The sequence below is a fragment of the Dendronephthya gigantea genome, unplaced genomic scaffold, assembly GCF_004324835.1.
Source record: "Dendronephthya gigantea isolate DGI-Jeju-01 unplaced genomic scaffold, DenGig_1.0 000143F, whole genome shotgun sequence".
Classification (NCBI taxonomy): Eukaryota; Metazoa; Cnidaria; class Anthozoa; order Malacalcyonacea; family Nephtheidae; genus Dendronephthya; species Dendronephthya gigantea.
In genome coordinates this window covers 287,503-309,223 of record NW_021163153.1, presented here as the reverse complement: position 1 = coordinate 309,223, position 21,721 = coordinate 287,503, and the positions used below count along the sequence as shown (strand labels likewise).

The 21,721-nt window shown below is 36.0% G+C and overlaps 2 protein-coding genes and 1 pseudogene across 2 annotated transcripts; all 3 read right to left on the bottom strand.

Annotated features, from left to right (window-relative positions):
* Nucleotides 1-201: 201 nt before the first annotated feature.
* On the bottom strand, nucleotides 202-14,226 carry LOC114536702 (general transcription factor IIH subunit 1-like). The gene is made up of 16 exons (XM_028558056.1): nucleotides 14,079-14,226; nucleotides 11,253-11,454; nucleotides 11,061-11,163; nucleotides 10,671-10,733; nucleotides 10,370-10,463; nucleotides 9,262-9,296; nucleotides 8,901-9,012; nucleotides 8,509-8,585; nucleotides 8,070-8,188; nucleotides 7,263-7,320; nucleotides 6,579-6,701; nucleotides 6,071-6,175; nucleotides 5,586-5,673; nucleotides 5,134-5,249; nucleotides 942-1,022; nucleotides 202-351 (listed from the first exon to the last, which is right to left on the bottom strand). Exons 1-16 carry the CDS (start codon nucleotides 14,224-14,226, stop codon nucleotides 262-264), a joined length of 1,614 nt encoding a protein of 537 aa, XP_028413857.1. The 3' UTR covers nucleotides 202-261.
* An 822-nt stretch (nucleotides 14,227-15,048) lies between these two features.
* Nucleotides 15,049-19,383, bottom strand: LOC114536707. The gene is made up of 3 exons (XM_028558062.1): nucleotides 19,293-19,383; nucleotides 18,766-18,976; nucleotides 15,049-16,656 (listed from the first exon to the last, which is right to left on the bottom strand). The coding sequence occupies exons 2-3, from the start codon at nucleotides 18,869-18,871 to the stop codon at nucleotides 15,539-15,541; spliced, it is 1,224 nt and encodes a 407-aa protein (XP_028413863.1). The 5' UTR covers nucleotides 18,872-18,976; nucleotides 19,293-19,383; the 3' UTR covers nucleotides 15,049-15,538.
* LOC114536719 lies at nucleotides 19,035-21,610 on the bottom strand (annotated as a pseudogene).
* Between the last annotated feature and the right edge of the window lie 111 nt (nucleotides 21,611-21,721).

Sequence of the window (21,721 nt, the reverse complement as noted above, 5' to 3'; positions counted from 1 at the left end):
TAATGCAAAAATTCATACATTCACCACTACAAAAATTAATGAACAGGTTCTTGATGTTAGCTACATAGTGTACCACGTGTGTTAACTGTATCACAACGTTAAACCTATCACCACGTTAAACTGTACTACCACGTAGTTAAACCATGTGTTAACTATATCACCACGAAGGCGAAAACTTTAAATGGCAATGCATCACTCTTCTATCCACGGGTTTGATCCACGGATCAAAATTGAATATTCTCTTCGTGTACATCAGTAAGGTCATTTTAATTTCACTTTTGTTTTCTTTTCTTGCAAAGTCTGATATTTTGTGACGGCAATATCAATCATTTTCATGAGATGTTCTCCATACTGCAAAATGAGATTTTGGAGCGTAAGAATTATTCCTTTTGGAAATGACAAATTATAATGATTGACCATGCATAAAATGATTTGGGTGAATATGGAAAGAGAATCGAACTGGAAAACAAGTCAAATGCTCATGCTTGCTCTTGCATTTTAACTAGCTGGCCTTGTGTCGATCCGCTCTATTTTTCGCTGTAATGAGTAGGGTCCGTTTGTACGAAAGCTGGATAGCACTATCAACCGACATTCGAAATTTGATCGTAGTTCAGCATATAACCTGGTATTAAGCCATCGTATTCTTACATTGAGGTTTTTTTTTAACATCTCTAAGCTCCAATTTACAGGTATGTTTACAACGCTATCCAGCTTTCGCACAACCGGCCCCAGTTCCTCGAGTCGTTCTTGTAAAAATGGTTTTTCATTTTATTTTTGGTTTTTAATCTTTTTTTTCGGTTTAGGCCCCGAGGGCTTACCTCGAATAACAAAAGCCGTGTTTCGTACTACGACATAAGCCTACTGAACCGAGATGTCTACTATGTCCGAGAAATCTGTTAATCTGAATACAAGTTAAAAAAACAAATATAAATATATCATACCGTTGGGTTTTCCAGAGTTGAAATAAAATTACGAAGTTTTATGTCTCGATATTTCTCTAAGCATTTGGTCATACGTTCTAGCTAGAAGAAAAGTAAAAAAAATATTAACTAACGATAGTTGGAAAACACTAGAGATGAAAGGCAACAAAATTTCGCGGAATAATGTTATAAATAATATTGTTATAAATGATAATTGCCCAGGAACATTCGGTGGTTTAAATAAGTCGGAAAATGTCAATTAAAAATCAAAAAGTAATGACAAATGACCGGAAATGTCAAAACCAAAAATACTAATTCTATGAAAAGCAGCCACTATCTTAAATGGTAAAAATAATACACGCCCCTATAAAAATCAATGTTTACTAATAGGCTACGTGTTTACAAATACAATTAAAAATAAATACAAATACAAAATCACATCTCAATACAAAATCTCAATACAAAAGTCTAAAATCGTTATTAGAAGCAAAGGAAAATTATCATCGCGTAAATTCGCGCTCTCCCCCTACACTTAATAATGAAGTCACGCATGATTATTTATATAGCAAACGTAATATTAGCATCATACACTAACAGGGTGCTTAGTTAACATCGTGCACTCTGTTATGGTTGGCATTATATCAGTGGCGTAGGAAGCATGATTATTGGGGCACATATTCTTTTATTCATGTTGTGCACGATCATTTTTTTTAAATCGATTATCTTTACAAGTCTGTTAACATGAATATATGAATATGTGCCCCCCCCCCCCCAATTATCGTGCTTCCTACGCAACTCGCTATCATTAGGCACCTTTATATAGCAGTGAGTTTGTCTACGAGTATAAGATTCGTCATTTGCTTTTGCCTACGCCATCTGACGAAAATTCTACGTAGTGGATCGTAGGGGCATAGATCGAAGATGGACAGATGTCCATCTCAGAAATAAAAATGTCCCAAGGCAGGCATCTTGCATCTACCATCTCGGCAAGTGTTTATTGCGTAATGTTGCGTGATTACGCTGTCTGCCGTGTCACCTATTTCACTGTTTTAGTATTTAGCTATAGAGATAAAAATTCATTACTCCGGCGCCAGCGACCGGTTTTTGTCTTTTTTTGTTTTGTTTTTGTGGGTAGCCGCTGCGCATGCGCGGCTAACCACTATGTTATAGCTGAAAAGTGTCCGCGTCCGTCTAAATGTCCACATCTTCGAAAAGTGAACAGATCACGATTATGAACTATCACTGTTTGTCGACATCTTCGGTGATTGTCGGATGACCGAAACGAACTAACATGGATGCACACCACTAACCAGTGCCACTAACAGTTGCAATTGCACGACTTCTGGAATTGGGGAACATATTTATTGATTTCGAAGTACTTTTGGCATGGGGGAGCATATTTATTGTTCGTAAGTATTTTTGGCATGCTATTTATTATCCATATATAATTGTATATGATTTCCAAAGGTAACACAGAATAAGTATTAAAACTTGCTTATATCGCCCATTTCATTTGTTGATTAATTTCAAATAATTAAATTTAAAAACGTTTGGGTTAAACCATAATAGATTTTAGGCCTGTGGAAATTTAAAATGGCTTTTGTATTGTAAAACAGAGCGGATATTGATACACCCTGCATATTTAATAATTTGTATAAATTTAATGACTTGTACTGAAATACTTATATTCCATTTGCTTCAAAAAGATCAAAACATTAAGTGCTAAATTATGCTTCCTGTAAACACTAAAATTGAGCAAAGGAATTATGCTTAACTGCACAAACAGCATGTCGAAGCAGAATATTTAAAATGCAAGGGACTTGATAAATCAGGTTGTATAGAGAAATAGTAATCAAAGACCGATATAGTCATTGCAACAAGTCCCATTCCCAAAATTCCACGTTTAGACATATAATTAATTTAAAAATTTTACTCAAGTGAGTTTAAACTCACAGACAATGTGTATATTGTAGAAACATATGTGTATGTAAACTACTGATAACATATTCAATAATATATAATATATAATATATAATATAATATAAAATAATATATATATATATATATATATATATATATAATATATATATATATTATATATATATATATATATATATATATATACAATTAAGTAAAGTATCCAAGAAGAAAGAGTGCTCGATATCAAAATTTAATAGAGCGATTAAAATAAAATAAAATCAATGAAATATTACAAAATTTTGAATATATTGTTCCCTACACTCTGTGTTTCACGTTTCTTCTGAAACGATCATCAGGCGAATCGCCTGATGATCGTTTCAGAAGAAACGTGAAACACAGAGTGTAGCGAACAATATATATATATATATATATATATATATATATATATATATATATATATATATATATATATATATATATATATATATAAGTTCAAAGTCATATAAGATTCTTTAATTAAATTATATGAAATATATACTATTTTGTCAAATAACAAGCATCAATTGTCACTAGGAAGCTTTAACATAATTTAACAGAACTTTATACTTTTTTTTGTTTCAGTTTATTTTATGTAACTGTGTTCCTATAAACATAACTTTTAGGATAGTTCAATGATTTTCTTCTGGATAATGTCATAAACAATGTCCAGTTCATCAATGTCTGCTATCAAAATTGATTGATAAGCTTTTCTGGTGTCATTTGATTTAGCGAGTCATCTGTGGAACATCTAGCTATGAGCTGATGCACAATGCTGTTTAAGGCTGTCAAATTGAATGCTATGCTAGCTAATAAATAATCAAGGGACATCATAAAGAAATACTTTGAAAACGTCTAAAAACCTTGCTCTCCTTCCAAACTAAGCTTTATATATATCTTATCAGACGATTTGTACCACCACTTTGGAACCTTACTCTCTTTTTTGTTCTGTCCACCTATTCTATTTTTAAAAACCATGCATTTCCTATCTTTTGTAAATATGCTTTTATTTATGTTATTATTCTGTCGTTAAAAATGTATTTAAATTAATACAAAAAAAAATTTGAATATATTCTGCAAAAAAATCGATTTCTTGAATTCGACTGGCTAACATATGGCATTAGAAAGTAAAATTATAAGCATTAGTTTATATTGACTCGTCACTATAGCAGCCTGTAATTTGACATTGAATCAAACTTGAATTTTTTCGCCAAACCATAGCTTCATCGCAGCCAATTATTTGCAAATGTTTCCGAGGCTACCCACGTGTACGCATTGCGTACCTATTTTTATTTTTTGTCGTCGCAAGTCTGAAATGGTGCGAAACATTCTAGTATTTGAAAAGTGTATGTAACCGTATTTATCTACGTCCCAGTCTTTTCTCGCAAGAGTTGTGGTGTACAGCTTTGGCTAATTTTCCGATGCGCGATTCGATTTCGCTCGTATGATACGACAATTCCTCCAAGAGGAACAAATAAACCGTTGTTTTCATCCCGTTCGATTAAGTTTAAATTGAATTGGGGTAAGAATATATTTAATACATGTAGACTCGGTCCTTTTTTAATAATATCGCTGCTATCTCGTTTAACAAGATGATGGCCGTGTATGGGCGCGTTGACACGTCGTAGTTTGCACAGGATTGAAGATTTAATATAACTATATAAGCGCGAATTCCAAAGGCAAAGTGTAAGACAAAGCGAATGTATCATGCGGTTTATTTACATTTTTGAACAATTGAACTTCTATACTTTTTAAAGTACGGTGTGCTTCTGAATTTCGCGATCGAACATTTATAGGTTCGCAAGGCATCTAAATGCGAATATGAACTGTGTTGTTTACGTTCAGAAGCTCTATATTAAAGACTGCCACGTGCGCCGGAGTTAACGCCAGAACCGGGCGTTTTGTTTAAAAATAAATTTATTAATTTATATGAGTTAAAAGCCAACAAATTACTACGAAAACGGTAGAAAGAGTACAAAATTCACAGGCATGCAGCAATCAGCCCATGCACAGCAAGCATTGTGCCGTGTGCCTGCATGACCTGTAGCTACATTTGGGGAAAACTTGAGGACACAAAAATAATACCTAGTTACACTTCTGATAATACGTATGTGGCGGCTTGATGCCGTAAGCAAACAACACGCAAGGATGACGAATCTTGTTTGTACTCGTAGTCTTATGCTCGTATAGTAACTGCTAAAGCTCTCTATTGTTTTTTGTAACAGCACCTATAAAACTAATGTCAAAATGAATTCACCTTTTCTTCTAAGAATATTGAAGTGACGGGAAAACAAGACCAAAAGTGCCGAAGTAACTCGGTAATTGCATTATAATGTTGCCGTAATTCTCTTTGCAACGTTTGAAGACCATGGCCTAAACAAAAATGCACAATTTAATGATAAATTGAGTTGTTTCACATAAACATTATACAAATAGCTTATAATTCTTCAGGAAAAGAGCAGAAATAAGAAGAGATTGATTTAAATAAATCTCATCTCGTTTCATCTCGGGAAATATTATCTCATAAATATATTCCCTTCCGAAAAGCTCCCTGACCAAATGTTTTAAAAAATCCAAGTTTTCTTTAATCAGTTAATGAAGCGAGGAACAAATATAATCAAATCACTTGAATGAAAAATATTACGACTGCACGCAATGCCAAAAAAAAACACGAACAAACGATGAATTGGCAATTAATAATTAACATACCGTTAATTTCGGACATCGTATCTCTCATGAACAGGCCACCAGGTGAGAATTCGGTAAGAACTTCGCAAGCACAATCGCTGCTGAGAGTCTAAGTTTAGAAAACGTTGGCATAACATCCATTATTATTATTATTATTGTCATACATAGCCTACCTACTAACATGTTACATACCAAAAGAGCGCAAAATAGGTAGCATAGACTAGGCATGACCAGGTTACATAACATAGTATAACGAATTAGGTCTATATTGCTAAGCTGATCGATGAAAACACTATTTTAAAAATAATGTATATTTATCCCCAATGATCAAAAGATAGAAAGGCGTTTGTTTATTACAAAAATCGTTTACGTGTATGCTACCCGCTAACACAGAACAAATTGGTTCTGCATGTAATGAACGTAATTATACAAGAAAAACTATATACACGATAAATATCTAAAGCTGCTTTTATTGTAAGAATTAAATACCGTATATTCGTCTGTACCTTGACAAGCTCTGGTTGCCATGATCTGATGTCCATAGAACATCTTTCGGCATAAGATGTGAGATTATCCGTACCATTGGTATACGAATTTACCTTGTGAGGTGCCTAGATAATGAGTTGACACATTTCCCGGACAGTATAAATATTGCATGACACTGCAGTACAAAAGCTATTTTTTTATAAATAACTTAAAAAAAGATCTTAACTTTTATTAATTCGATTCAATCATAAATCCTTACAACACTATTTACAACGAACAACGAACAGCAATTAACGATGTTTTATATTTTGTGCTTTCTGAGTACAATTGGGAGTCTTCCAGAGACCATTGAGCTGAGTCCAATAGAAAGTTCTCGATTACTTAAACTCAGAAACCGATTTTTGTTTAATAGCTCCTCTTTTAGTGTATTAATTTTAACATGTTATAATAAAGTATCGTACTAATAGTCAGCCAAATGCATGTCTGCATAGATGAGAAAAGTTGAGATTTCACACAATAACGTAGTACCTGGGTTGTTTCCACTGCAATTCCCTGACAAAACTGATTTTTGTCTTTTATTTTCAAAACTACTGATTCGTTCGTAGTTTCCTCCTCCAAATCCTCATATCTTACCATATCTCGAAGTCGAGCCTGATAAAATAATTCAATTGTCAATTACATGTTACAACCTTGGGTCGAACTAGAACCTCTACTGTTTAAATTTAATTGGCAAGCAGGTTATTACGCATAAAATGCTAGCTGTCTAAATTTGACTATCTATTTTAGTCTTATATGTCGTTAATACAATTTAGAGGAATTTTACTAAAACGCCATTTTCTTATGCCTATGCCATAAGGTCAATATCTTATGCCGCGTTTACACTACATTCATTTATTGGCAGGGTACGGTTAAAATGGGTACGCTTAAAAAGGTCGGGCACGAGTACCCATTTTAGGTTTGGCGTGCCGATAATTTGAGTGAAGTGTAAACGGGGCTGATAAGGTTTCTTAATATATCTTCAATTAGGGAAAGACCTAAGAGTAATCTATATTATTACTCTAACCCTTACTTAAAAGCTTGTTTTTAATTAGAAAACTGTCTAAACATGCCCCATGACCTGAAAAAATAATACGAAGGGCTTGTTTTAAATTGTTTCATTCATACATCTCTACCCGGCACAGAAATGAAAAATAAAATAGCGGGACACATTACCACTTTTATCGGTGGTTCATCCTTGCTGTTCGTCGACTTTTCATTCACAACCTGGGAACTATTAAATGTTTGTAAAGCTGCCATGTGAATGTCATGGACGATGGACGTTTTCGTAAGTTATGCGCGTGCGTGAGTTTACACGAGTTGACACTGGTAACTAGGCAAAGGTTGCAAACGTGCGATTAGCATGTCGGCATGAATGCCATTTTAAAAATTTTCTGTATAATGAAGTGTCCAGCTATTGGTAAAGGATGAACTGCATAACGAGACGATTCATCGAGTTGCGCAGCTTCTAGTTTAATCCATGAATTCATGAAAATACCTATGGCATGTATTATCAATCCTCACAATTTACCTTGTTTTAATACTTTTAACAGTATCGCGATTAATTACTCAAAAACACTTAAAAGCCCGTTTTGGAATATTGGAAACTGTGCTTAAGAAATTTTCATGTAAAATATGACACGAAAACAATTTTTGCTTTCCATTTAGCCTATCACTTTAATAGCGACAATAACACAATTTCAATTTTATATATATGAACAATTGTCCAAGGAAGAAAGTTATAACTTAATTCAGAATCTAAAGTTATGCCGTGCTGTCTAATTTTAAGTGTGGTCTTTGTCTGACATTCGCCTACGATTCGGTTGTTTTAACGCCATGCATGACCGGGATAAATATATTTATACAGTTGAGATAATCTGTCTATCCTCTCTACAATGCGTGCTATGAATGGTTCTCCTTCACAGGTCCTAGATATGCATCAGTAACATGTTTGCCAAGACAATTATCATGTATGTTACTTACGGAGTGTCCGCGTATGACTTGAGTACCATAGAGCTCTGATGATTGAACCGACGAAACAGGTTGTCGTTTTTGCTTTTCTGATCGGAAGAGTCAGAAGACTGTTGTTTATGACCATAGCCCTAGAATATAAAATACTCATCATTTGTTGGAAAGATTTGCGATAAGGATACTACTTTAAGTCAAGTGGTGGTGTATTGTATATTCTTTATACCTAGAAAGAATAGATTTTGTTTATGTCTGGCGAAAATATAAAGAGTTACATTCTCTTTGTGGTATCCAGGAATTCTCGAAAACGAGAATGTTTTCCCGATGTATACGGTACGTATAAACGTAAATTTCTTTGAACTTTCAACGTGGTGCCAACAATGCTGTCAAGGCGTAAACACAGTATTTTACCTAAAGATTGCCAAAAACATTTGTTGTTCGTTTCAAAACAAACCTGGTCAGAAAGAGGAGATGACTCTGAAATATCCAACAAACGATCATAGAAATTTGAAAGCTTTTGTTCCAGAAATTCTAAACAAGTAGACAAAAATTAGGATATATAACTAGTTGGTTGAAATTACTTTGTTGAAAAAAACCCCCCGGCTAATTAATCACTATAATAGGTAGAATTTGCAGTAGAATTAATTGATAAAATTGAATAAATGAAATACAGTATGTTATAATAACCAAACACAGAAAATATACCGTTCAATCTTATCTTTACCGCCGTATACGTTACCTAGCTGATTATATTGATAGGTTTCCTCGCCCTTGCGTACCCAGGAACCAAAAATGTAACAGAAGGTTTGCGGCAGCTCCTTTTATTCCCTACATTACTGTACATACCTTGTTCATCCTTATTTGCACATTCCAAAAACAGATCCGACGAAGTCTTTTGACGATCACGATGAAAGAAATGAGACTGAAAAAACTTGGTCCAAAATTCCTTCTCGCTCATCTGCAGGCAAAGAATTGATAGTGAATCACTATAAAGCAGTTTGGATCCGGATGATATTGCGATTAGTGTATAGCTATGATAGGTTTTTTTCACTTCAGTTATGTGAATAACAGGAAAATAGTTTGGTTTTAGGGATTAGCTCGCACAGCATTTAGGAAAATACCAATGAAGGTTTAGTGGAAATAAACCACATACCAAATACCTACAGCTGACTAATAATTTACATAAATACCATGTAAAGACTATCACCTGGTCAGGAACGTTTTCTAAGTGTTTCTTCTTAACTAAAACAAAATATCCACCGGTTAGGGCAGATAAACAAACTTGGCCTCTTAGCGGGGTTGCACAGCTTGTTGTAGCTACATTTGTAACTTTTCTTTTGATCGGATCCACACTCCACAGTAGCATGGAAGGTGGAATTTCGTTTTAAACTAGTCGATATATCTATTTACATTTTTCAGGAAAAGCCAATCAGAATGCCTCAATTTTTAATACGTATACTTCATGTAAAATGGCAAATAATAGAGAGTTTTAGTTTGACGTTTTTTCTTTAATTGCTAACCGTAAGCCGCGACTTGACGTTGAAATTTTGCCGTTTCTTTTAACCGCTGGAGGTGTATTTTCATGCATATAGCTCGTTTACCTCAGCGTTTTGTCATTGCAATAGTGTCTCGTTTCACGTATAAAGACTGCTCGTAATTCTCTAGGTACTACGATATCGTAGATCGATAGACGGTTATTAAAATGGAAGTTCTTTTTAACTTTTACAGGTGTAAACAAAATTTGATTTTAAAAAAATTGAAGTATTAGAAATTGCAAGAAGCAATTTCACAGGGCAACTGTTTACTGGATTCCAATTTTTAATCGTTCTAACATAATGTATAGGTAAAGGACTGCTGACAAATGTCAAATTTGCAACAACGGCGACGTCAAACCGCTAACGTGAGACCGCGGTTTGCGCATAATGTACTTTGCGGTAAAACTGGCTAATGTACCTTTTTATCCGAAGTAGTCAAAATCTGACTGTGTTACCGAATTCCCCCCCCCCCTTTTTTTTTGCAGTAGAAAACTAATAAGAGATCACTGAGCATGTTTACTAATGGAATGCAATGAAATAAAAATTATGGGCGAAGGGACTTGGAGAAAAATCGTGGGTACGAGGTTGGGAGACTATATACAGACGCCTTCATTAACTTGGTAACTTGTCAACACTGTCCTCACTTAATCGTGCCTAAATTTGACAGACCAACAAGGAGGAATTTCATTTTAAACTAATGGACAATGTTAGACTCCTTTTTAGACCGACCGTAATAAAAATTCCGTAGCCGACAATAAGACATACATTTTTGTATCGTACCTGCCGGGTATGTTTTAAATATTGCCGCAATAGTATCAGCGTCCAAGTTATATCTCAGTTCATTGCAACCACTACTCTCTGGTTTTACCTCTGACTAAAAAAAAATATATTGAAACATAGGTAAAGTGTGTATGTATACTACACTGACACGGCAAAATTATAGCTAACCTCAAATTTTGAACTATAAAGGGTTTTGATAAAGTGAAATTGAGGAGAAAGAGCCAAAATGGTAACGTAAAATCCCTTTACATGTACACCTTCAATCACTTCACATAGATAGAAATTAAGAATTAATCCTTACCAGAAATCCAGACGACAGACCGATAGTTTGAACATCACCAGACCCTGTTTCATTGCTAGATGTCTAAGAATTAGGTAGTTATAATTGGTGTACAGTTATAAGTGGTTCTCGAATTTGTGGGCAGGGAGATCATTTTAATTTCTACATTAGGGAAATGGGTATACATGGGGACATCGAAGTGTGCCCTGGAATCGGGGGAGAAAATTGGGAAAAAGGAGAATAAAATTTAACACAGTAACCCGATATTTTTGAATGCGCATGGGCATCCTAACTGTATGGCAACTAACTTATTCTATTAGCTATATCATGCTATAAATTTGTGCATATTATGGTATGACACTTTCGTTACGACAACAAAAATAAAACTACATAAATAAAAGAATTCTTTACCTGTTCATTTGCTCTGTTTGCCCAAAATTCTGCAGCTGTAATAATGTCACCAACAACAAGATCTTTATATAGCTGGTAGAGATCAGGATTATTTTGCAATAGTCTAAAAAGAGAACAAAACATGCAATTTGATTCTTCAAAGAGGCAGAGTTGCATTCGCCAACAAATATAGATGCACCAACAGAAACATACTTATTCTTCTCCTCCAAATCTTTGTTCGCTTTTTTCCTATGAGCAGGTATTAATTGAGCTAAAAGGTCCTTCACGTCATCACGATCTCGACGTTCAGCGCCAGGATAGGCATTATTGACAAAATGGAAACTGTACGAGTTACCATCGTGAAGCACTGTTTGAAGCTGCATTTTTGAGCTGCCTTCAGGGCTGATTCTCTGCACTACGTAAATACGTACAAAGCATTTATAAGTAGCTACATACACAAGTGGAGGTCATGGGGAAAATTATGGCAACGAAATCCGTTTTTGTGTTTCGATTAAAATCCCACATTTTGGTTTATTTAATTTATCATGGATTTACCGGTAGATACTATATTCTGCCTTTCTTTTCTCTAGCGCCTTCTTCATATTCGTCGCTACTCGCTAGAAGCCACCAACGATATTAATCGTGGAAGCCACGCAACTAATGATATTTATAGTAATTATGATGCTTTTAGCGCACGTTTACGTTTACGGACAACAAATTTTCGTACTATGCAAGTCCCTCCGCTAGGCAGATTCACCCGAGGGGAACATCATCACTTCGGGAAATATTTCGCCAAACCACTCTCACTCCAGGTCTATAAATGATAAATGTCTTTCATGCGGTCGAAAGTATTACGATTAATCAAATTTATTGTCGCGGCGCTGTCGATTGTTATTCGGAACATTAAGCTTGTAGGACTCTCATGCAACATAGTGAAGAAACGCCAGAACCTACCGCATTGTTTTAGATGGTGAAAGGTGTTATACAAAACTATATTCTACCTGTCCCGTTACGAAATTAGAAAACCTTGGTCGATATTCGATATTCGTAAGCTTGTGTCCAGGCATCTCTTTAGATTTTAGCAAGGTAATAGTGTTCTAATTTGTTTTTATTTTTTGTTTTTTCATATTTTGATTTCACCTGCATTTCTCCTAATGCCTGTATTCAAAAAGCTCATTCACTCTCACACAGTCACAATCATTGAATGCATGTAGCAAAGAAATTGTGTTATCACTTATCAATTAAGAATGTAAAGTTGTTTCTTTAAATCAATGGAAAGATTTCGAGCATAACATTGACATTTGTGAGATTTCATGACATTGACACTGGTGTGGGATTAAATATTTATATACAAGTACCGGTAATAAGATGTTAATTAGATTTATATCTAGCTAGATATAAATCTAATTAGCTAGCTGCAACTTTAGGTTTAAATTTGTATGGAAAATACAAGAAGCATAATCTTTTTGAAATAATTACTTGGCGCAAATAGATTCAAACATGTTTAGGTACATACCATATTGCTATGGTATGTAAACCAATAATAGCAAATGCATTCAAAGTGAATTGAACTTGTGAGGGGATTTGATGGGCCACCCACTATTTCTAAATGTGCCTGAAGGAGATATTTTCAAACAAAAATGTAAGAAATTATCAATCTATATGGACTGGTTATTGAAAGCAGGTTGCCAGTAATAGATATCATTGGGCAGCCTTCCTTGGTTTTAGTGGCCAGAAGTAAAATTACTTTGCTATTCACTTTAAAATACATATAGTTGATTCACACACTTCCCAAAAGTAGTTATTTACTTTATATTATATTATCAATTGAGTGTAAATTCTTATCTGATAAACAAAATATTTATTTCTCTAACACAGCCTATGAAAACAAGTACATATTGATGGGTGCGAAGGGGGGGGGGGGTTGGGGTGCCGAAAGCACTGTAGGATAACAGAGTCAGAGCTTTAGAAAAAGGTACATCTATAATCGATCACCTTAGCAACCACATGAAGAGGTAACATGCATGCAAATTGACTTGCAAATCCAGCTAGGGGCGAATACATTTTCAATAGTATTACCATATAGTTTTAATGCAAAGAGTAGGCATCGATCGTTATTAAAATGGCAAATGAATGATACTATTACATGGTGGCAAAGGACACAGGGCTGCCCCTGCTCATTCCTGTAAGCAAAGGACAGTGGGGGCAGCTGTCATGATTGCTCCCATGGTTCTGGTGCCCAGGATATTTATACAATGCGTATTTCTCTAGGTATCTCCTTTCTCCATTCAGAGTCTACACTAGTACTAGCTAAGTATTAAATGATCACTATAGTCCATCTATAGACCTTAAATTCCTTATACAATGGGGTTCCTATAATTACACACCAACCTTCACTTGTTCATAATACACAATATGTGTTTAAAAATAATGCATGTATTTAAAACGTTGTACAAATTTGCACCTTGAACTGATCCTTAGATTTATAAGAAGGGCATAATGATGAATATCAATTGAAAACTAGTATTAATATCATCAAAGCAATTTGTTAAATGCTTTAGGGTGCATTCGGTGTAGACAAATCGGAATATCTTCGGCCGTTCGGCGTAGAGTTAGGGTATCCTTGGCGTACTGGCGTAATATCAACTTTCCTTGGCGTAGTGGCGTACACTGTTTTTAACTTGTCGGCGCATAAATACCGGATAAACACAAAACTTTGTAATTCAAAGGTCCACATACACACCGACTTCAACTGCATGCATTTAAGTATTTTAACGACAACAAAGGCATTTAACTTCTTAAAAATGGTCCTCTAAACGTGTAGCATTTTTTGACTCACGAGTCGAAAGGCCCGGGGAGTCTGCGATCGGCGTAACGTCCTGGAGTGGGTAATTGTCGTAAGTATGGCCCAGGGTGGGAAGTTGGCGTAATGTTAAGATTGCTTTGGCGTATCTTCGGCGTGTGATATACACCGAATGCACCCTGGTAAATGCTGCATCCGGCATCGTTAATAGTGGCAGAGACTGGTGCATTTCCTACCTTTGATGTCGGAATAAACGTAGCACAGCCGTGGTTTATCCGCTCCGTCCGCTGTCCACATTATTTTATCAGAAAGCAACATAAGTTTCCCATTATTTTTCTTATATCTGACATGTTCTGATATAAGCAGAACTTCCTCGCCAGCCATATTGTATATCAAGCGAGATACTTCATGTAAGACGTTCGATACTGAATTCTGTTGGCAGGCAATATCAAGGTACGCTAACGTGTTGCGTTTTTTCTATTTTCAGAAGCAAATATTATATATAAAATTCAATTCTGAAAGAAAAATTGTACCAGACCAGTAAAAATGTACTATCATTCAGTAATTGCCAAAAATATCACAGTAACATTGCCAAAGCTGGTAGCCGTTTTGAAAACAGAAAACGCATAAAAATCGTTTGGCGTTGGCGGATCGCGTCTGGTGTGTTTCCGCCTTTATAGTAAAAGTGAGAAAGTATAGTATTTTTCATAATATTATGTTGTAATTACCCTTCATTTTTGTCATTCTCTACCAAATTGACTCATTCACGGATTGATCTGAATACTATTCAACACTACTGCCACTACAGCTGATTAGGCCCACTACAGCACAATTTATTTTGTCCGGGGTCGGTTGTATAAAACTCTTTAATTAACTACATTTTGCATTGTTAAATCCTAGTTAATTCAGACTGAATACAGTCCTCTGATTGGCTAATTTTGTCTTTAACTACAACTAAAAGTTAACTAGTCTTTTATACGACTGGCACAGTCAAACATCCTCGTCGAATTCCTAAGTTGTCGCCAACTTTGGCCAACCAGGAATAGTAACGTCACAGCTGAAAACTTTACCCGGTATATATACGGGGAAATGCGGGATGAAGTTTCGTCATATGAACAGGACAAAACAAGTCCGAAACTTTTTCGCACATGAACACGCCCTTAGGCCTTAGAAAAAGACACATTCATTTTACCTTTGAAACCAGACGAAGAGGAAACGCAATTTAACAAATACCTGCGAACCTGCATTCCCGGTTATTTTTTATTTTAAGAGTGGCTTCATAATTAAACAATGAGTGTACGGTACTGTTACATCACTTACATAGTAGCAAATATTGACACAGGGCTGCCCCTGCTTACTTTTGTAAGTAAAGGGCAATGTTGGCGCCAGCTGCCCCTGCTGTGAGCTGTCCCTGTGGTTCTGGCGCCCTTGATTAACTGCACTCCACAGAACATATTTTATGCCATTTATTAATGCCTATATGAAAAGATGGTGCTGAAATATTTTTCAGGATCTTCTCAGGCTACATACATACGATCACTAGACTAATTACATTACGCTTCAAATGGTTAATGAGCTTATTTACTAACGCTATAATGCTAACTAGATTTAAACAATAAAATGACCTACGACTTCCTATAATATCAACCATGCAATGGAGCACATGCAAACAAAAATATTAGTAAATGTTTTATAGTCAGTATCCGCAGCTGGAGTAACACGGGTAGTCTTGTTTCTTGCAAACATCGGGATCCTCACCGCATTTTACATTTATCCAACACCATCCATACTTGGCACAATACTTCCAGCAGTAGTTTGAATGCGAACTAGAATGATATGCACAACCTGACAGTTCTGGAAAAAAGATGCTTTTGCCCAGGTACATTTGGATGTTCTTCTGGTTCATGAATTTCGCCTTGTTGATGACAGATTCCCCGCCTGCGAAGTAATCAACCCAATCCACAAGCAAGAAATTCACCGTCAAATCCCGCCTTTCTCTCAAATTGTAGCATTCAAATGCTGCTTCACCCAACCAGGAAGAACACGTCTCCGCCATGTCCCAAATACATTTGCCATAACTCCCGAAAGCCGAAACTTCAATGAATGTATAAAACGAGCCAGGGATGCCACATTTCTCTTTGGCTTGTTCGGTTATGCCTGAACAGCTCGAGATCACTGGATTCGTATCCCGGGTTGACACAATCTGCCCGAAGCTCAACACAAGCCATTTATGTTGTAAAGACATGTATTGGTATAGTTCATAAGCCACGAAAATTAAAATTCTTTCGTTTGGTCGTATCGCGTCCTTGAGTTTTGGCCAGTTTCCATGGGTCATGTAGTAGCCACTCATTGCCAGCTTTCCCGAATTATTTGGCGGCCACAGTTTCATCAGTGTGCTTTCAATGCTTTGCGAAATATTCTTCTCATAACCTTTTTGCACATTGCTGTTGAAGTGGATTATTGCAACCTCACTTGGATGAGATTGCATCCAACTGTCGATTTGTTTAAGACCTTTTTCGATGGAGCCTGCGTAGGCACAGACGTTCTTGCCACAGTGGCAATTTAAAGCTTCTGTTTCACCAAAACAGGTTTCGATGTCAAAGTAACGTATACCATACTCCAACTGCTCCGAGAAACTTTTGCCATGGTTACGGAAGAAACACGAAGGTGCCGCTCCGCCGCTCCACCAATGGAGACGCCCATCAAATCCGGATCCAGCATTGTGACAGCCTGCAAATGTTACTTGATCGATACGTAGCTCGCATAGATCAGGAAGACCATTGCATTTTTGTGCAGCGATTTGCCTCGCGTTTACTAAAAAATATAGAAACACAAACGAATGTGAGTGCACTCTGTCGTAAATTATTGTGCTAAGAATTATAAGATGCCTGACATAGCTCTAGTGTGCGCCAGCCTTAACTTCGCGAATGTCAACTGCATGACCTGTAAATGCCAGCCTAACTGGACATGCCAATTTCACTTTTACTGGCGATTTACCTTTAAATTTCATGAATACAAACTTATAATGAATTTATAAGACTCATAGCCTGCCGGACACGAAAGCTATCTGGCAGCATCTGCTCAGCAAATCGTGTAGTAAAGAGGCTAATAAACATATGCAAACTTGCAAAACATATATGCAAAGTGTATTATGTATAATTTTATTAGCTTGTCGTGGATACAAACTTGCTCTCAATGTACACTTATATCACCGAAACCGGCCGTTGTATAGAATGTTTGTGCTAGTGGCGAAGCCACTCGGATAATTTATTAAGAAATTAATTAATTCGGGGAATTTTTTAAGAAATTAACGATGGTAATAAGTAGTTAAAATTACATGGCGAGACTAAAGCCTGGTTTCCATTTAATCGTAATTGTCGTGAACAAGGCTTCTTCATTATTCACTGATGGGAAATAGTGCCGATGGAAATTTGTCTCTTATTCTGCATTCAAATCGATCATTATTGACTGCACATGATTATTTTTATATATTCACATTTCTGACTCTGACTCGCATGCATCAACTACCTTCACATGTTCACGACACATGGAAACAGCAGGCTGGCTGGGCCACTAAACAGTAATTTAAGATCCTTTTTCCCACATTTCCGACTCTTAGAGTGGGGGAAAATACTCGATGCACAGCATGAGATCTGATATTCAGGTAAAAAAGTAGAGATTCGAAAAATCGGCAGTGTTTTTAATATCATTGATATCAAATACCCGACATTAGAGACCTTTAGTTTGACGTTTACGGCAAACGCCAAACCGCTAACAAAGTTTCTATTCTAACTTCACTATCTTTAGGTGTGCGGCAATTTCGCTAAATTATACAAACGTTCTACATAAAACTTGTGCTGTTCAGCAGTATAATGTAAGAAAGCAATAGGCTATTTTCTGATGTATTTAGAGAAGCAGCAAATTCAGCTTTGCCGTAGTGTTTCACGTTCGCTGTATATAATTTAATGCTTGAACGACTGCATGAGGGTGTATGCAGTCGGGTAATTTGCATCGCGCACACCATATGCCGTCGTCAGCATTTCATATGTACGCACGCACAGTATAGAAACGCGTTAATTGCGATATGTAAATATACACGACTTTTACATAGATTCCCAGCAATCAAGATCTTCACGATTCAAAGAAATTCCCCTCAAAGTGACAACTACGAGGGAGAGAGGGAGTGAGGGAGGTAGGGACGCAGTTAGGGAGGGAGGGACGGATCAGTCATAACATAGGATATTATGCTAACATTTATTTTGATAGCATGCTAACATTTAAAAATATACAAAATCAACCCCAAAATTCTGAAGAAGGTTTGAAGTACCGCATCTAAAGCTGAGTAAAGAACAAAATATCCAGACAATTGACAATTTACATATAATATTTTATATTGGTCAGGTCAGGCATGCACTGATACCCACCACTGCATCAACAGCTGTTGGAAAAAGATCGGTAGGTTTTTGAAAAGAAACTTCATTGTTGTACCCCGCCTTTGTAAATGCACATTCATGCAATGCGATTGAAGAACCCTTTATGTATTGTAAGTAGCTTATACACGCGCAATTCATAATCACTATACATAAATGTGCACCAACGAATTAAAACTTGATTCAATCGGCTAACCACTAAATAACTAGTTTGTTGTGCCTAGTTTTAACTATAATATAACAAAAGCATTAGAGATAAAATATAGATGGACAAAAAAGACCGAGCATGAAATATAAATCATCTGAAGTTTCTTTTGTCTCGTTTTGAATTATGGTTGGAAGTCTTGTGTTAGCTTATATGCTTAAATGTCGATGCTTGTGTTTCATGTTTCATTGCACACGTTTCATTATTTTGCCTTTTGATAGTTCGTTACGCTTATATTCTTAAGACACAAGTGAAAACGACGTTTTTTTTACTTCATGCACTGCATACCTGTATTTTCTTTTCGCGGAAAATATGGTCGATGAACCATGGCGTTAATTGCCGAGGACAAGACCAGGCAGTATAGTATCATTACATGAGTGAGGTCAAATTCCATCTCGTTGTTTTTATACTTTATTTTGCTTTTATACTTCTTTTGCTTTGTTCACGAGAGCGAGCTTGTATGGGGTGTATATAGTAACAGTAGATGCCGACTGTCTGTCTGCAATTGTAAAATATATTATAGTATCTTAAAAGATTAAACCCAAACCATACAATCATTAGCAATTTTTTATATAATTATACATATATATTCTGCAAGGGCCCTATATATATATAATTAATTTTATCAATTCAATGCAGATTCATATATATACGCAATAAATGAAATCACCTTCTATAGATAGGTTTGAATATGATACGAATGTTTTTGTTAGGATCAGTGTTAAATCAGTAAAATTCCGACAATATCCTATTTTGATGGTTCCCTTTTTTAGCGATGAGATCGCCCTGTGCGTGGAAAATAAAAACATACTTACACGGTCTTTCAAGAGCTCCACTACCTTAATCCTTTTGCTCAGAGGAAAATCAGTGAAATGAATAGCCGCTGAGCTGTTTCAATCACCAGATCTGAAAACGCAACAGACATGCATGCATGCACAGTCCATCCTATCATATTTCCGAGTGTTTTAAGGACACTTAAGTTTCAACAATGTAATGTTTCAACGATGTAAAAGTTTCATTACTTGAAATTTACATTACCCTCATTCATGTTCAAATTATATACGACTACGTAAACTTTTAAAGTAGGCCGCAATATCGATATAATTCAAGCAAAACAAGCACATTAAGTAATACTGCTTTTATTCTAAATTTCAGGTACTCTACTCAGCAAAGATTCAAAACAATGATTCAAACACTACATGCAGGTTATTTATTCTCATGATCAGTGGCAAGCTAACAACTCGAGCCTCATCATAGATGTACTGAAATTTGATATGAGTTTGAAATGCGTGGGTAACAGTTGTTGTTGGATCATTGTTTCCTTGAAAAATCTAAAGAAATAAATCAACGGTTTTCTATCAACTAGCCTTGCGCATGGTTTGGCGCCACCACCGCTTTGTTCCACCATCGTGGATGAATCCCTAACCTTAGCAAACTTTTGCATTTCTTTAGGGGTTAATTTAGATGGGAATTGAACATTATACTTTATTTTTGGAGTAAGCCCAACTGTTGATGTTTTTGTCCAAGAACAATTGACCATAACAAAAGAGATGGCGAATGTACATTTTCCTAGAATGCATTGCGGTCGGAAATCGTTTAAAAAAACGAACTGACGTCTTTTAAAGGACAGGCATAAAACAGAAGTTATTTTGTTCGCTGTGTTGAAACTTCAAGTCATTAGGAGTTATTCTTGCCCTCTTTTTTCAGTCAATGCCCGCAATGCATTCTGGTAAAATGTACATGCCGCCACCTTTTTCTTCACGGTCAATTAGAAGGACCCGTCTTACTCTTATCTTGCAAAGTAGGGTTCAAAGCGACTGTCAAAAAGCGATGATGCTGTGACTGCTGAATATGGTACTTTGCATTCCCAATGGCGTGGCATTTTATAGTTCGTGCATGGCATTTTATAGTTTGTAAAACACCAATTTGAACTAAAATGATTTAAAGCCATATTTCTTCTCAATAACAATGAACTTGAAGTCAATTAATTATTATTATAATTATAATTATTTTCCATGTCATAAAATTTAATCCTGACGTTAGCGTCCTTCAATTTCCATACATATTTGAAGCTTGGCTTTCATGCACACAAATATTTTAATGACATATTTGTGTAGGTAGGTAGGCATGTAGGTAAAACTTTATTTAAAACCAAGAGACACGCTAGTCCCATTAACTCTAGGCTGGTTTCCATGAGGGGCGTGTTTAAGTATTAAAATCAGTTAATAAGACTGCAAAACAGGACAATTACACACAGACAGTTTCACACATAGATAGATTATATGAATAAGTAGGATGCGTTTCAGTGTCCAACAACAACGTTAACTGATTTAAACAAACGAAGCGACTCGGCTGATTTTGCTTCGTCTGGGAGCCGATTCCAATTAAAGCATAGCGCCGCTATATTTGAATTTTTTCAAGGGACTCTCGATTCGGCCTAGGGAGACTTAGGTTTGTTGCAGAGTTTCGGAGGTGATAATTAGTTTGATCTATTTCTCTGCTCACAAAAGACTCTCGAAGAGCAGGCGCAGTGTGTTCATTAAGTATCTCGTACATCAATACTGACTTGGCACAAGACCATCTAGTTTCAAGTGTGTCCCAAGAAAGATTACTAAGAAGATCGATTGATGAAGTATGATATTTTGCATCTGTTAAGACCCTCGCTGCACGAAACTGAAATTTTTGCAACTTGTCTCTGAGCAGCTTACCACAAGTATCCCACAGAGGGGATCAGTAATCGAAGTCAGGCTGCTTTTAAAAAAACAGATTCTAGGGTATGTCTAGCAACAAAGGGTCTTATGCGTCTCATAACGCCAATCCCTGCACTCACCTTTTTACATATCATTTCAATGTGACTACCCCAGTTAAGATTTTCATCTAATTTATTCCCCAAACACATTTGTGTAGTAGTTCGTGATATGGGTTTTGCATTAGCCATAACGGGTACATCACACATCAAATTATGAATGTTATATGGGGAACCAATAAACATCATTTTTCCTTTGGATGGATGCATCTGCAACTTGTTTTCTTTAAGCCAGCTACATTCATGGGCAAGATCCGATTTTAATTTTATAATAAGTTCATTTGCATCAAAAGAGGATGAAAAGATTTGAGTATCATCCGCATACATAGCTGGAGTGGTTCATTTTAGACATTCAGGCAAATCATTAATAAATAGTAAGAATAGTAGTGGTCCCAGTCTAGAACCCTGGGAACTCCACAGGTGATAATTTTATAATTA

Excerpts from the sequence above, each read along its gene's own strand:
- LOC114536707 (XM_028558062.1), bottom strand. The coding sequence starts at position 18,871 with ATGGAATTTGACCTCACTCATGTAATGATACTATACTGCCTGGTCTTG. Across the intron at positions 16,657-18,765 it reads TCCGCGAAAAGAAAATACAG|TAAACGCGAGGCAAATCGCT; the intron begins GTATGCAGTGCA and ends TATATTTTTTAG.
- LOC114536702 (XM_028558056.1), bottom strand. The coding sequence starts at position 14,226 with ATGGCTGGCGAGGAAGTTCTGCTTATATCAGAACATGTCAGATATAAG. Across the intron at positions 11,455-14,078 it reads CGTTTATTCCGACATCAAAG|TGCAGAGAATCAGCCCTGAA; the intron begins GTAGGAAATGCA and ends GTATTTACGTAG. Across the intron at positions 11,164-11,252 it reads GATTTGGAGGAGAAGAATAA|ACTATTGCAAAATAATCCTG; the intron begins GTATGTTTCTGT and ends TTCTCTTTTTAG.